The sequence below is a fragment of the Macrosteles quadrilineatus genome, unplaced genomic scaffold (genome assembly GCF_028750875.1).
Source record: "Macrosteles quadrilineatus isolate MER2022 unplaced genomic scaffold, UCM_ALF_1.0 Scaffold_3__2_contigs__length_128488019, whole genome shotgun sequence".
Taxonomy (NCBI): domain Eukaryota; kingdom Metazoa; phylum Arthropoda; class Insecta; order Hemiptera; family Cicadellidae; genus Macrosteles; species Macrosteles quadrilineatus.
The window spans coordinates 50,744,140-50,762,073 of NW_026542596.1; the positions used below are offsets into that span (position 1 = coordinate 50,744,140).

The window sequence follows — 17,934 nt, forward strand, 5'->3', positions numbered from 1 at the left end:
GCTTAATGGTAAATTGTAGTCAATTTTATTCTCTTTTGGAATATTCCCTTTACTTACCATAAGTTATTAGTAAAAAACTTAAGTAACCTCCGAATAGTGAAACAAGTTGGAGATTTTTTTTACTTTATATAGTTAAATCTACAGTTCTACTGGATTGAATTTGTTAAATAATATTTTTGGAAGGCCTCAAACTCCAACTCTTTGAGTTGCTTTCTCATTTGATGTGTTATTTATAGTGGTAAATTTAGTATACAAGTTATAAAGAGTTAAACCCTCGATATTTATTTATAAACACCCGGGGTTTTTAAATCACGACTTGTATCACACTATTTATAGCATCGATTTTTAATCTCCCAACCCATTATCTCATTATTATAGATTTTAACTAGAAAATGCTTTAATATCCAAAACGTTTCAAATTAAACAAATATTGAGATTTAATTAGCAAACACACTGCTCTATTAACTCAGATTTGATTAAACTCCTCCAAACAATTATTACAATGGATTATAATCACTGTAAATTCAAAAAGGTTATTACAATTAACTTACCTAAAGAGTCTAGGGTAATATTGCTAGTTATATTATTTTTAATGGGATAGTAAATGCAGTAGATCAATTATTTACAATACAAGTCGTGTTTTGGTTGTACACCAAAGAGTGATTCGTTGAGGGATAATTAGCAACAACCTACTGACTCCCCTTTGCATGCTACTCCAAGCATCGACAAACTTTTACTTGAAGTACTTTTAAAACATCTTAATTGGAAAGGAGGGGTTGAAATGGCTCAAGTGTGTATGTATAATTGTGCAGTTGTACTTTGAAAAGATTAGTATTTTTTAATTTTTTATTTTTTAATTACAAACTGTATTCGGAAAGATCAGCAAATGCTTTTCTTCCCCCCTTATCATGATACTCATATAAAATAGACAATATTGCTTCAACTACTTTTAAAATATATCTATCGTAAAGGGGTTCTAAGAAGTACGTGTGTATGTGTTGTTGAGCAGTTATATTTTGAAGAGAAAATGTAATATATATATATATATATATATATAAATATATATTAATTTATGTTTACAGAGAATCATTTTAGTTAATAGTGGTCGATTGGATAGTAAATTGTAACAAACTTTTCATGGATTTTAATACAGTCTGAATCATAACTCTGGCAAATTTATCTGTAAAAATATGCGAAAAGTAATCAAACATAAGTTTTACACTTGAAAAATATTTTTCTGACGTATACTTTTTAAACAAGATGGTAAGTACATGTGAACAATGGTAGGTTATTTGGTGATCTATGATAATTGTACACTCCAATCATCATCAGACACAATAGGAAAATTTGATTATACTTATTTACAAATATTATTTGTATATTAACATCATTTAATATGCTGTTTAAGAAGCTGTCAAATCAAAAAATGGTTAATAATTTTTCTTGTCGTATAAAATATAATATTTTTAGAATATATTTCACAGTACTAGGTTAAGTGTCTTCTAATGCTTGAACATAAACGTTACTAAGCAAATTAGAAAAATATACTTCTATATATACAATTAAATACAATTGTATTTGCTATACATAAGCTTGTCGGTATCGTAAAACCCAAAATTAAAATTATTATTTGAGGGGGATAAGGATTACGTTTTGTCGAATGGTATAGAGATAGAGTGTAAGAGGGGTGAGAGAGAGATAACGATACGATGGAGGGGGTTTCTCAGACAAGTGTTAATGGGTGGGGTGTATTCACTGAATGTCATTAGGGCTGTTTACAAGTTGTTCTACTTTAGGGAAACAACATTGAAATTCACATTGCATTCCACTAACCCTTTGATTACAAGATTTTAGCTGAATATATCCTATATATTCAGTATTTTACTAAATACTTGATTAAATACTGTTACTAAATACTTTTCTTGTTTTAATAATTAAAACGATCGATTTCAATCTTTTTTTCAGTACACAAGGTACTATTATTACTTGCATATATAAATTGGAAAATAATATTTAATTCAATATTGACTGTTTATTCAGTGTTCAAGGCATTTATGGTGTAATATTTTGGTCAGGAAGGTCCAATACACCCGAGGAAGTCGATAATCTGGGCTAAGGCTATATAAAGCGTGCGTTGATGCGTTAAAGGTCATGCCACGGTAGTAAGCCCTACCAACACGGTACTAAGATGCAATGCAAATTAACAATTCATAGAAGTTTGATTACATTTAGCTTAATATTTAGTGTTACCAGCATTTTTTCAGTTTTAATTGCCACCCAATACTTGTGATATTTATGTTTAATTTTAGTCGTAAATTTCGTATGAATACACCGATTTATTAGTTCCGCTAATGGTTATGGTGCTTGCCTTTTAATCGTAAGGTTGCTAGTTTGTTGCCAAGCAAGATCTGTACCACATGCAGATACCATTTGTCTTTTGGCTCTCAATGAATGACGATTTCTAACACCAGGTCCATGATAGTTACAAGATAGATAGTTACAAGACTAGGGTTTCAAGAGTTTAGTATAATAAAATTACATAATCGTAAAAAGTTACCAATGTCGATATTATTTTATTGGTCATTTGGTCATTTATGGCGATGTTATTTGATAGAAACAAATAATCCCATTGTACATTATTAAAAATAATTATAATTTATACATCTCCTAACGCCCTTTTACACCGATTAACCTGAGGCGGTATTTTCTCTTAACATGTCATCAGTTAAGAACATAATTCTACTATAAATTTGTAAGTTTACATAAATAGATAACCTCTTCAATTTAAAAGCAAAATTAAAGCGGTTAGATCCAGATAAATTTTTAAGAAACTTCTTTACGCTTTCTTGTTATCTAGCCCTTCACAATCGTATAAAAGATATCATTTTGTTGATAAACTTAATTTAAAAAATCTGTTTGACAAGTCATAAGTGTATGATTTTGTCTACTTTTAAATAGAGGATACTAATTTAAACTGTAAAAATGGCCTAGGACTAACCTAGTGTCATGACAGGGTTCCAAGTGAACAAAGGAGTGAATCCATCCCAAAAATAATAATATTTATACGTAGATATGGTGTTCAACCTAAATAGTAACTAACTAAAACTAACTAAAAAAAAATAAAACGTGTTGGTTCTCAATACATGATATTCTCCTGTAAAACCGAATAAAAAACAATCAAAACAGATCATGATCTTTACTAGGGTAATTGATAATTTATATATATTTTTACTTGTTGTTCCAGCAATGACGTACGAAGGTCCAATCCTTAACATAACCAGAGTCAACAGACTACACATGGGCGCCTACCTCTGTATCGCATCCAACGGAGTCCCTCCTTCAGTCAGCAAGAGGATCGTCCTCATAGTGCACTGTAAGATGGTTGATTATAGTTTGGATAAGACATTTTGATGTGTAAAGTGTTAAAAAATCAACTTTGATTTATTTATATTCCTCCAAACGTTCCATTACTAAGTTGCTGGAAAATGTTTATGTTTCTCTGAATAAAAAACTTCGAGAGAGGACTTTTTTTGAAGTAGAACTAATTTTTATAATGGATGGTGTATTTACTTATAACATGTTAACTTTTAACTTATAAAACCATTAGGCAAAACGACAACAACCTAGTATGATCCTAATGTATAGTGTATCATAAAGTATAGTCCAACAATTACGTTTATGGTATGGCATGGGGATTTTAGCTACGGAAATATGTTTCAATAAGTTGAAAGGATAAATTTGAAAAGCAAAATACACCATCCATATAATCTAGACGTTTGCTTGAAATAAAAACACATAACGACACAATAATAGTTTTAGAGTCCTGAAATTTGAATTAACAATTTATAATTAACTCTTTTAAAACTCTTTCTCCTGATTTTGATTATCTAAAAACGTTTTATTTAGCTAATCCAATATAGCTAAATTGGGAGACTTAAGTTTTTCTCTCTTATCAAATTTATAAATATATGCAGATTTCTTCCATTTAACCAGAAATCTGCTCGATGGTAAATCTAACAACTACCAAGATATAAAGGTCTACAGCTATTGTAGAAGTACTGATGGAAACTCGTCCCTTTAAACAGGATTCGTGCGGGGACATATTTCTAATTTGAAGATTAGTATTGTATTATAAATGCTTCTTTTTGAAAAAAAACAATGTTTTTGATTCGAATTAGTTGAGTTAAGTCAGTAAAAAAATGGAAACCTCACAACTTAATAGGGTTATGCTTACCATTTCTTGGGGTTATTATTATTGCATCTTACTAAAAACGAAATCAGGCTTTAGATAAAATTTGATATTTTTAATAAATAATATTCTACTAATATTATAATTGAGCGAAATCGGATGGATGGATGTTTGTGATAAGTAAAAACGAAAATACTAAACAGATAGAGTTGAAATCTGGTGTGATGTTCCTGTGATGGAGCTCACATTCCTGATTATCGTATAGACATATTCTTATCTCAAAAAAACCTTTCGGGCTCCGCCCCAGTGGCTCTAGAGTTTCCCATGTTAACCTCACGAGTATCCACATCTAAAAGGAATTTTGCCAGCTGTTCCAACTGCACAATTTGGTTCTTTATATGATATCAATTAGCATTTAAAAGTTATAAGGTTTACCAACAGGGTGAAACACTATTTTTTTTTGCATTTACGAAAACATCTAATTTGAACCAACAGTTTATACAAATAGCTGTGGTACAAAATATGAAATTTACTTTTTTATATAGATTAGGGGCAGTGGTAGAACATTATGGCTATGGTAGATGTGCTATATAAAACCGTATAAAATTAAAAGAACCAAATTTTCTTAAACCGTGTCCTCTCCCATAACTGCAACAAGTATTTTATACTTACAGTATATTCCAACCCCGTACTCTACTGGTAAAACATGTTTGAAAGATATAACAATACAAAGCAAACACCTCATAGCAGGGAGGCTCGACGCTAGACTGCAGTTATATACATCATGTTGTCAGAATGTGAGGTGTTCCTATATATCAACACACGGAGCTGCCTGCAGCCTAATAATCTATCATTACAAATAATGCTCGTGTAAGGTAATAAATCTCCAGCTATATTATTGGATATCCTTCATATTTGTGGTGAAAACCTCCTTATGGATGGAGAGGTCCTTGGTAACAAACCGTTATATTTATATTATAGGGTCTTATTTTTTTAAGCTCATAAGTATATTCTACCACTGAAATTTTGTATGTGTACTGTTTCATATTAAACCCAGTAAGATCATAACTCTGATATACGGATGGAAAGTTATTGCTATTAGTTTGATCATAAAAAGTAATAAACATGACAGAGACTTTGTTAGAGTTAAATTTTATACGTATAATTAACGTCGTGCTTATCATATTTTCTTATTTATCATTGATACGCATAAAACGTTACTGCACGAAATTATTAAGAACAGAGATATTTGGAATAAAGTGTAGGTTTTTAGTAAAAATAGTTTAATAGTTGTTAAAATTAAAGGTTACTTAACTAAACAAATTACCATGTATTTTTTATCAATTGTCATATTGAATTGTAATAAATGAAAATAAAATGAAATGAAAAATCGTTTATTTTTTCGGGCAAAGCTAGGGCCAAATGGCCTTTTCTTACACTTAACCTGAAGAAGAGTGTGGGAACTGTCAGTAGAGTGGAGTATTTATGACAGTCATATTATATAAATCGATTGATTTATTTATAACCGAGTGATTTCTAATAATAGTAATAATTTATATAAAAGTATTTTACGACTTTTATTTACTTATTTCCGACCAAATTGGGTTTAAACATGTGTAAAATCCTCATGTAAAATCTTAAAAACCAAAAAGATTCACTTGATAATCTGTCTAGTAAAAATGAATTACATAATTCAAATTAATAACAATATTTTATTCGAGTTTTTAATTTAGAGGCGGAACACTAACGCGTGCTGCAGGTCAGTTAATCCAGCGCAGATTGCGAACCAGACAACAGCAATATATGATGCTTTAAGTAGATACTACCTCTTCCGTCACTTCCTTTTTTTACATGGGGATATTTCTTTGATTATGAAATCAAGAAACGATTTAAAATATATTTTATAATCTAGACATATGAGGCTAATTGCTTTCTTTTAATAAAAAAAAAAAAAAAAAAAAAAAAAAAACAGATCAAGCTGACCACGCTTTAGACAATGTTACAATGTTTCCCTCATCTTACAAATGGCATAACACTTTTATCCATTCATAATATTATTATTCTCATATCTCATACATTCGTAAGTCTTATTTCAGGACGCTGTTCAAGTGAGCCCTTATCTTTAAGGCCCGAGCTCTTAAAACTAATTAACAAGCTATTAGGTATGTGACAACCATGGTCTTAAAAATGAAGAATGACGCAAATTTGTAATACCTATATTTTCAAACAAGGAAAAAGGTATCTTTACTGTAGAACATTTTATATTCAGAAACTATTTGGGCATTGTAATTTATTACCATGATAATGTTGTGTTTTAATTAACCAAGAATTACGTTTGTGTAGTTCCTCCCATGATATCCGTGCCAAATCAGCTGGTAGGAGCGAGGGAAGGGCAACAACTCACGCTGGAGTGCCATTCTGAAGCTTATCCAAAGTCCATCAACTACTGGACTAGGGACAAGGGCCAGATGATATTCCACGGTAAGAATTACTAATAGTTTTTAATTTAACTTACAACAATATACTTACTGTATATATTTTTTCTTTTGACTAACTGGAGAAGTTTTGATTTATTCATCACCTTTCCTAATAATCTGTCGCAGATTGATTCACACCAATGATTATTAATCCTCTATACAATATAAATAGTAATGACAGTATTTTGGAAAATTTTTTCACTAGAATTTCGTGTGTGTAAACCTTTACGAATACAGGCTTGTTTTTTTTTTATGTAAGATCGTTATAACAAGTGTTTGGGTTAACGTGGAAGATAGTAATTGTATTAAAACTATTCTAAAAGGTTAACGACATTTAGTAGGATTGAACTATTTATTACTAATCACTTTTGAAGGTTCCGAGATAGTTATGGTAGGAAAATATGTAATTTTTCACAAATATAAACTAATATTATGTATAACATAAATTAATGAGTCTAAAATTTATATCTTTACTTATGCCAAAAATCTTGAAATATCTGTTAAATTATTAAGGTTGAGAATATTATTATAATTATTGTCTTGTTTTTGTATACAAGACACCATCTAACTACTTAATAACATTTATGGTATTGCCTTATACATTATTACATATATTATAATTAAAATTTTTACCATACTATAATTTATAACTTAATTGTATAATTTTTTTTTTAGTAGTTAGACGGTGTCTTGTATACACAAAACAAGACGATAATTAAAAAAATCTTCGCAACCAAAGTTTAATAAATATTTCGAAATTTGTATAAAATAGGTTTTGTGAAAATAGGTATCAAAATATTTTACATGATCTTAAAGTGTAGTTTCCCCTAGCTAAATTAAATACTAAAATTTCGTAAAGGCAGATAAAAAGAACATTCTAAATATATTTTTTTACTTAACACTTTCTAAAGCTATCAAAAATAAATCACTCTTACTTTCACCAGGTTAATTGTGCACTTAAGCCAGTGAATCTATTTAAAACCAATTAAACAGTCTGGTTCAGAGGTTGGTATAGTAGGGTCGCGAACTTATGCTGCTTGAAGCCATCTGGTTCCATTAACCACTGGACGTAGGACAGAGGCTAGATGATCTTTCACGGTAAGTGCTGTTCAATGTTGGCGTCCATTCATCGCACTCTGACACCATTAACCTGCTTATTGCCACCTCACCCTCTTCCACTGTCTCATTTCTGATTTCAACCCTTTTCCATTCCCGCCTTTTTAGAGGTGAAATTAATATTATTTTTCATAAAATGAAAATGGATAATACCACGTTACATATTTTGATACTTTCGTATTATACTGACCAAATAAAATTTTAATAGGTTTAAATAACAAAATCTACCTTCCCTAACCTGAAATGAATGAAATGTCTTTATTGCTTTTAATATGGAAAGAAACTTACATTGCATTCGTTAAAATAAATTCAAAACATAATTTAACTTAACATATAGATTTTATTTTACCAATTTAGGTGTGGTCGGTAAAATACAAAAGTACCCATCTTTTAATGGTTTGCAGAAATACTATCTCACTCTCCTTAATATCTTTGATCGTCTGTGATTTTAATCAACCATTGCTTGACATCTTTTTAGTGGAGGATATATAAATTGTTATCAACTCGAATGTATACTTGTATGATCTCTTCCATTATTCAGCATGCAAGTTTCCAAGTTCAGGGGAAGTTTTAAATATAAAACGAAAAGTAGACAATTTTATGAAAAACAAATGAATGAAATGGAAATAAGATTTATGCCCTGCTTGTAATTAGCCGATATCCATTATTTCTGTTCTTCATCATACCAATTTACTTATTTGAACAAATAATTCTAACGAAATACAAAAAAAATATTAATTGTAGTTCGTAGTCCCTGGAACCTGAATTTGATTGAACATTAATGTATCCAAGTGCTAAGCCTCAAATCTAAAATGAAGAAATTTGCTCAATCGGTTTTTGTTTATAGTCCAGCTGGAATACGTCTTTTTTCAATGAGTTATGAACAAACAAAACACAGACTTATTTAATGAATATAGTTCTGAGAACCCTACGCCTCTTGTGGATGAATAAATAATGCTGTAATCATGTGAGTTTACTTACGCAATGCGAACGAAACATTTGTTTATTGAACTCTGTTAAGGTGACTTTTTTAAGCAGGCAGAAATGACTTGATCGTGTAATTTTGTGGGGAATTAATTAGTTTTACTTTGCCATTTTAATATCCATAACAGATTAAAATTAATCTTCACTACATGGTTGCATTATTCCGCTTCTCCATTACTAGACAAAATGAGTAGCTGAAAAACCAGCACTATTTTAATCATTAAATGCATTTATTTGTAATGGAAATATTAAAATTGAGTACCATTTTATGATTGAGAAATCAATTCAAGCGTTTATTGTGGTACTCTACAAGTACCCATTCAAATTTTAAATATAACAAGAGTGTAGAAGTCGAAGACTTCGTAGGCTTGTTTATTGTATGATCCATGGGTTGCTATGATGTTTTAAGGTGTTTTTTTATATCTTCTTCAAGCTATTTGTTTATATCAATATGTATTTTGGTTTTAGCGAATTTCCCTATAGGGAAGTAGCTATTACCGTAGGTGGCACGGTAAGACCTAGACCCGGGACCGATTTACTTTTTCATTTTGATGTCCCCAGAGGCCAAAAACACCATTCGTTCAAATTTTTATATATGTATATATATATATATATATATATATAGACATATATACGTCCGTGAACGCGATAACTTGAGTAATTTTTGTCCGATTTTGATGAAATTTGGTTTAAAGGTGTAAAGCGGGATAAACTTGAATGAGTTCGCGAACCAGCATGATCGGACAATGGGAACGGGGCTTTACGGGGGGTTTTATGGGGTAAAAATTGGTTTTTCTCACTTTTGACCCTCAAAACACAAAATTTCCCGATTTTTCTTTAAACCTTTTTAAAGAGCTTAAAAAAACAAATAATTTAGTATATAAAAGTATTTTTGTTCGATTATTAGTAACGGAGAAAATTAAAAAAATTGTAAATTTAAAATTCCCATGTTATTCTTATGGAGAATATTGTCAAATGTTGTAGTTTGCTTGTTTATGGATATATTTTGATCAAACTTGGCAAATTTATTTATTTTGTACTAAGCTATCAATATTTTACTCAAAACACACTTTATTAGTTTCCTTGTAGCAGCAAACCTAGGTACTCGTTAAACCTAATGTTATTAAAATATATTTAACTGAAAATCAATTCAGACAAATGGAAATTCGCTTAGTCGGCAGGTTTGCTGCGGCGGGGGTATTTATATTTACGATTCCTTCGCTCGAAAAAAATATTATTTGGTTCAATCTTAAGATTCTTACACCAATTGGTAATTTTACACATTGAATGGTGAATTATTTAAGTGTTTAATTCCAATACACAGTAGCGCGTAGTTGGTTTTTGAGGGTAACGTAGATATCGTATGCCAGTAAAGTATTCAAGGGGCGCATACATTATGCCTTATAACAAGCTGACAAGACCTGCATATATCGATCTCGTCGTCAGCCTGATAGACAGCTCGACAATGATATGACTTCTTCTCACAAAATATATTCCATCATCTCTTATTATATGGTAAATTATACAATAACAGTCTATGTACTTAATAGTGTCAACTTGTCCGTGTCAGTTAAAACCTACGGACATTACGATATATTGGTTAATATTTAGAATCAAATCATAGAATAATTTAAAGTTGTTTATTGTTAGGGCATTATTAAGAATATTAAAAAAATATGGATTACTGATGGTTATATTTCACTTCTCCATCCGGAAACTACTATGTTGGAATTTCAAAGTTTCTTGACATTTCAAAAGAAATCTTCTTCTTAACGTTTTAGCCAATGTAATATTATTTGGAATATGTTTTTTTTTTTAGAGTCTTTAGTTATTATTCTATCAGTAAACAGTTTAATTATTCTCTATGAGAATAGTATTGACATTTTAAATATAGATTCATTTAAATCTTCTCCGTGAAACACCGTGAAATATTTGTGGAAACTCCCCGAAAAATTGAAATTTCTTTTACCTTTCAATAACCATTTTGAAGCGTACAAAAATTTATATTTTTCTATAAACAAATTATAAATCTTTTATTTTGAGGGCCATAAATAAGAAACAAAAACTGTTTTACCTCATACAACCCTGCTCCTATTTTCCGATCATGCTGTTGCGTAAACTCATTCAAATGAAGGTAGGCTTACCAAAAAAGAACTAAATTCAATCTAAATTGTAAGATTTTTGTTCGTGATATCGTGCTAACCTACTCATATACACGAGAGGTTGTTACATTATTGTTTATATAGTGTATATGAATTCAAACGGATGTGGTTTTTAGCCTCTGGTGACATAAAAACGATAAGTAAATTTGTGCCGGGTCTAGGTCTTACCGTGTTACCTATGGTAATAGCTTATTCCCTATTTAGGATATTCTTTTAACATTAGTTGTATTTAACAATTTGTTCATGAAACAAAACTTACATTTATGTCCCAATACTATAGGGTTCAACCATTGACCATTAATTGGATACAGAAGCTATTGACTAGCTGTATTGACTAATCAATACAGTTGTATTGATAGTCAAAGGTTCAACTAAAGTCTAAGATGAACATAAAAAAATAAAGTATGTTTCAAATAATTATCCCACTGAAAAAAAAAAAACACGATCTATCACATATTTTAAATTTACCCATTCAAAGCTGATGACGACATGATCCACCGAATGGAAAGAAACAAGATTTCACAGTTTGATAGGGCACCGGCGAGCTCATTACTTAAAATTGGTTTATTTACTTGAACTAAACGAGGAAGAATATTTAGAGGTACATTCTTTTCAAGGTATTAAAATTATGAGGGTTCGGTAACTGTAATAAATGCTTTTACCGTAATTGGTCCGTAATAATCCCATCTACATCCGCTGCCCGCCTAAAGGATCAGAGCGGGAGTGTTCATTTAAGTGAGTATTCTGGTTATTTTATCCTGAATTACGTTCTCGGCCAAAGCGCTTCGTTATTCATCTTATTTAGTTGAATAAACATTACGAATAAACCTTGCATTCATTGGATCAATATCCCTATTATGCTTTGAACTAGTAATTTCGATCCGGCGTTAAATTTTTTATGTATTAATCATTTACGTAATGATAATGCATTTACAGGTATCGGAACTACTAAAGGGATCGGCAAATTTAGTAAACATATACATTATTTTTACTATAGTTAATTCTTTATTTACTACTAAAAAGTGCGGTGAGGAAATCTTTGAACTTACAACGTACATTTAATTGATAAAACAACTAGATATGTAAACCAAATCGCTCACTAAAACAAGTTACACAGTTTGCCCTTATCAAGTTTTATAACAATTGATAGTAAATGTTTTATCGAATGTACATAAAACAGAGTCCAAGAAGCTCGAAAAAGAAATTTAAATATAGTGGGGACGTTTATGATGTTATTGGTTTTAAATATGTGAACAGTTTTCTCTTTACACTTGAACTGTAATTAAAATAAATAAATAAATGAATAAGGTCTTTATTTATGAGAGAACTGTACAATGAGGAAAACTATAGCAGAAACTCTACAAATGACAAGTATGTTTTATACAGGGTGTTCAACAAATGTGGGAATATAATTTACGAAGTGATTCCTTGGGTCAAAATAAAGAGAAGATAAGAATTACATTTTTCCCAAAATCACTTAGAACCACTTAATTACTTAAATCCGTCATTTTGTATTTTTACATACACATTTTTATCTTAGATTTTATTCGACCGATCTTTATTAAACTTGTAGCTTATATACGTTCAGGTAGAAGAGATCCATTTTAGAACAAATATGCAACTTGATTAAACTAAAAAATTTCTAATGCGGCCATTTAATTTTTAAAACTGAAATTACTCGAAAACGACTAATTTTGTGAAAAATGCCAAAACACATTTTTTTCATTAGTCCTATCAAACAACTTCAATTAGCAAGCTAGGAAGTATAGCAATTTCCTATCAAACAGTACCAAGTTCAAAAAGATCGAATAAGAAATAACTGAAATATTACGATTTGTAGTTGTAAAATGGGACAAACTGGATTATCTTAGCCTTATTCCAACTAATTTTACAACTAAAAATAGCAATATTTCAGCTATTACATCAAACTACATTTTTTCAAGACGTAGACGCAATAAAGTATCTGCGAAGCTAAGTTTAGTGTTGAATTAATAGGTTACAGTTTTTTTTTCTAAGATTAGGTGTTTTTATATAAATAAAAGTTTATTGAAAGCCATTAATTAATTAAGGACAGCTTGATATAACTTAGGTATTTTAAAGGTTTTAGATTTTTAGAAAATTTAATAAGTGATTTTTTGCTTGGCAATCACTCTACCCACTCATATAAACACAAATTTGAAATGAAACCCTAAACAATTTAGAATGTTAATATTCTTTTGTTAATATTATTACATTTTACCAACAGGAGCCAATTTCGAGCCCGAGATGCTTGACAAAGCGTACAGAGTGATTATGAAGCTGAACATTAGAGCCATCCACCCGTCCGACTTTGGTGTCTACATGTGTGTTGCTAAGAACGCACTTGGGGTCACCGATGGTTCAATCAAAGTCTACAGTAGGTATTTAGTTGTGCAGTTACTGTAACATGAAACTAGTTACACGAAGAGCATTTATGACAGCATATTGTCGCTCAGTTGTTCAATCTTTATTCAATTATTTCTCAAAAGCCCTTTAAGAGAAGGGAAAAATAAGTGAGTTAAGTAATTTAACATCTAGAAGAATTGGTCCACCCGATATAGGTCAATAATATTCTTTAAAGCTTTATTATTTTGTTTTCTCCAGCTTCTACATGCTACAGACTACTTTTAAAGCGAAAATGAACTAGGTACCTCCGTACAATGTAACCTGATAATCTTCTTGAAAAATATATTGTATAAATTATGAAAATGCAATAATATGTTTTGTTATTTATCAAACAAAAGAATAAGAAAATTATAAAATTAATTAGTAGTTGCATTTTGGTAAAAGTAATGTTATTGGTTAAATTCAATTGCTATGACATTTAACCAACCTAATATTGCATTTTATGTTCCAGAAATAACAGACGACAACAGTATACGAATAGGTAATGCAAGTTGATGTACTATTAGCTATGTGTTATCTATTTAACAGACTGCATGAACAAAGAAAAAATTAAATAGGCTTTTAACTTTTACACTACGAAATACGTTTGGAAGTGTGACAAGATAAATTTCTTTATTAGCCATTTTCAGTAAATTATAGATTTGTTTTAAGTATGTTAGAAAAACTACGGAGTTGTACACTGTACAGGATCAAGTACTTCGTACCATAAAAAGCTAAGCATAATACATTTAGTGTAATAAATGTTCGTGCCTGTGTACCAACAGTGCACCTGGAAAAAGTATGTACATACTCTAAAAACTAATAATTTCAAAATAGTATTGATACTTTTAGATACTCAGATACTTTTTTTGTTACTTGATTTTTGTTATCTCGTCCCTCCAAGAGAAAAACAGCTGAGATAACATTCATTGAGAAGGTATGCAAGTTTAAACATGCTGAATGATGCGTACGTTTCTTTTAGCTTACAATCTCAGTACCTTCTTCCTTGGATTCTCAATCAGGATTCTCTTCCTTGGTAGAGGATCCTCAAATAAGAACAAAATCTTTTACTTTCCTTCATCAGGAAGAGCATCGCTTATTGTGTCCAGAACCAAATGGTATGTCTAGTTGTTTGAAGGCCTATGAAAATCATGGAAATGGTCTATTCAGGGCAAAACCAACTCAAACACGTTCTGGTCCTTAAATCAAACACCACCCCCTTGCTCTAGTAAAACTAAGGACTAATTAAAAGTATCAATAATAATAACGTATAGCATTACATTTCTAGGTGTAGAAACTATATATTCCTTTTCGTATCATATTTTTCATTCTATTTGTATTTACTGAGACAGGTTTTAAAATGTGGGTAATCTGCATTATTTGAGTATTCAATAATATGATTACAGTTGAAATGGTGTTTGTAGAGTAAAAACGTCTTGCTTACAAATGTTTGTTTATTTTCTTGACTGTATAGACAAAGCCTAGTTATATCTTAGGGTGTTTGTTGTTGTATTATACAAATATTTTGTTTTTTTCAGATGATGATTTTCTTGAAGAAACTGAAGACGATAACATGGTTGGTTCTAGGAAGAACTTAAATCGTGAAAGTGAGTATCAATTTATAGGGATTTTATGTATACGACCAGGTATATTGTTATCATCAGAATATAGTTGATGGATCATTAAACATTAAGCTACTACAACCTAGTTAAATTACAAAAAAATAATTATGTTATTGAACATGAAAATAGTTTCAAGAATATTTTATGTTTACTTGACAACCTAACTAAAAATAAAGAAAACTGTGTCAGTTTTTTAAACAGATTTGATCTTAGTTTCAAAGTTTATTAGGCCTTTTAATTATATTTTAGTACAGTTTCTAATTAACAATTAATTATAAAAAAATATTATGGGTGATAATGTGTGCTAAGTCACAGATAGACTGGTTAGTGATCATTATACTTTTTTTAAAGTAGAACTAAAGCAACACAATCTACAGCAAAAAAAATCATAAGAAAAAAATACATAGCAATCAAAAGATGATTTTTAACTGATTTATATGGAATACATAGTTTGAGTACATAAAATTACGGTTATCGAATTTACTGATTCTTATCTAATGAATAACATTTTTCAGGTGATAAGGACGTTTCAAACTCTTCGAGTGGATCCCGAGTAATATACAACATCTTATTAATATTTGTGCAATATTGTATTAGTAAATATATGTCTCGTTTAAGTTCAAAATGTTTGATTTAGGATCATGTACTACGTCCATAAGATTGGAAAACACTGCTATTTGAGACCGTTTACATATTTATAATAATTAACATAAAACTATGATAAGGAATTATATTTCGATACAATTCCTTGAGTTTTTATAAATCAAAGACAAATAAAAAAAATCGCAACAATATTTGCCAGTAAAATAATTTTTATTTTAGTGGTTTTAAACGAACTACTAATAAGTTCTTGCAAAAGAAAAGCACTTTAAACAACTCGCTTTTTACTTTAGCTTAAAGTTGATAGTCGCAATATTGAATTACATATTATTAACTAAAGTGAGACTTTTGAACAAATAATGATTTAGACTGATTTATATTAACTCAATTACTTAATTTATTTAACATATTTCAATAATAATAAAAGCAATTGAAGTTTTAATATTAGGCATATTAGTTTCTTTATTTTTAGTGTATTATACAACATGCAATAAAATTGATAATTTCATTCATTTGTAAACATTTATACTTTGTCCATCCTAGATATATTTTATTGAAATTTTATTTTATGACTTAATCCTATATGCCATAATTAAGATAGGAGGATTTCAATTTATTGGTAAAACAGTATACGTAAGTGACGGTTTGTTATAAGATAACTTAAGTTGTCATATTATTAAATATTTTTCATACAAGGTTTGAGTTTTATTGAAACACAAATAACTTCAATAATATGTTTTCAATCCACTGTATAAATTATGGTGTTATTTCTTAGTTTAATCTAAAGTTGTAAACAATTTTTTCAATGCTGTAAAAATATAGGTTTTCGAAAAGGGTAAGTATTCAATACTGCCCAACTATATATGGTACCTAACTATATACATATGTTAAAATACAACTAAGGTCAAATAATTCACAACTTATAATAAAATAAAATAGAGTCTAATTACAAAATAGATCAAAACAAGGTAAGCAAGGTATAAAGTAATAAAAAAATACGTTAATAGATAAAGTGATTCCACGAATATTTCATAAAATGTATTTTACCTTATAAAAATCTACGGGATATTTTTTTTCGTTCTCAAAAATCTTTTTTCGTTAATTATAAATATAAATTCTAAAGTATACATTGAAATTACATTTTATTTTATTTTCCTCCTGTCTACGATAATGGCAAACTTTTAGAAAAATACAAGTAGGTGTAAGTAAAGCTAAAAGGTATAAAAGAAAAACCCAATATCCCGTGATAGTGCAGGATAAGGGGTTTGGGTCCCGGCGGAGTTTGGATCCTGTTAGAGTATAAGGGTAAATATGTTCCTTGTTTGAAATTGTATTCGGAATCACGAGAGATTCTTGCTTAGATCTACAATATGTTTACTTTAGTGAACGCTTTTAATGTTAGGTTGACAAAGTTAAATAATGATAGTAAAATTTCCTTTTTGGTACATAAATTTTGTAAAAAACTTAACTTGTACGAGTTAATATTGATATAAAAGTAACTACTTTGTTTTATTTTTCACATTATTAAAACTAGATTCGTGTAAAAAAATATTAGTATTACGTATATATATACTTAATACTAATATCTTTGATATATAAATACCATTTGGTTTTTATATATACACACGTTTCTATCTATGAATGCTTTCAACAGATCTTTATAAATACCCCCGCCGCAGCAAACCTGCAGACTAAGTGAATTTCCATTTGCCTGATTGGATTTACACTAAAATGTCTCCTTAAAAATATCACATTTATTCCCTATTTAAATAGAATCAGTTTAACACATACTTAGGTTTGCTGCAACAGGGAGGGTAAAAGTGTTTTTTATGTAAAATGTTAATAGTTAGTAAGAAATAAAAACATTTTCCAAATTTGGGCAAAAAATGTTAATAAACAAGCAAACTACAACAGTTTACTTATTCTCCATAAGAATAACACGGGAATTTTAAATTTAAAATTTTTTGGAATTTTCTCCGTAATAATTAGGTGCATAATAACGCTTCAATATACTAAATTATTTGTTTTTTTAAGCTCTACAAAATAGTTTGGAAAGAAATTGCAAAATTTTATGTTTTTTCAGTCAAAAGTGAGAAAAACCCATTTTTACCCCATAAAACCCCCCATAAACCCCCGTTCCCATGGTCCGATCATGCTGATTCGCGAACTCGTTCGAATAAACGTAGGTTTAGACGTTTGTACCAAATTTAATCAAAATCGGATCGTTTTTGCTCGAGTTATCGCGCTAACGGACACATATATAAATATATATATATATGAATTTGAACGGATGGTGTTTTTGGCCTCTAGGGACCTTAAAACGAAAAAAAAATCGGTCCCGGGTCCAGGTCTTACCATGAGTACTACGGTAATAGCTTATT

At 29.7% G+C, this 17,934-nt stretch overlaps 1 protein-coding gene across 1 annotated transcript in view; it reads left to right on the forward strand.

Moving 5' to 3' along the window:
* The window catches only part of LOC128989979 (lachesin-like), a 42,353-nt gene extending 26,439 nt beyond the window's left edge, over positions 1-15,914 (forward strand). Inside the window, exons 5-10 of the mRNA XM_054412161.1 lie at positions 3,245-3,373; positions 6,533-6,670; positions 13,174-13,323; positions 13,804-13,833; positions 14,870-14,938; positions 15,469-15,914. Of these exons, the coding sequence (XP_054268136.1) occupies positions 3,245-3,373; positions 6,533-6,670; positions 13,174-13,323; positions 13,804-13,833; positions 14,870-14,938; positions 15,469-15,590 (638 nt within the window). The 3' untranslated portion in view covers positions 15,591-15,914. The remainder of the gene's footprint in view (positions 1-3,244; positions 3,374-6,532; positions 6,671-13,173; positions 13,324-13,803; positions 13,834-14,869; positions 14,939-15,468) is intronic.
* The last annotated feature ends 2,020 nt before the right edge of the window (positions 15,915-17,934 follow it).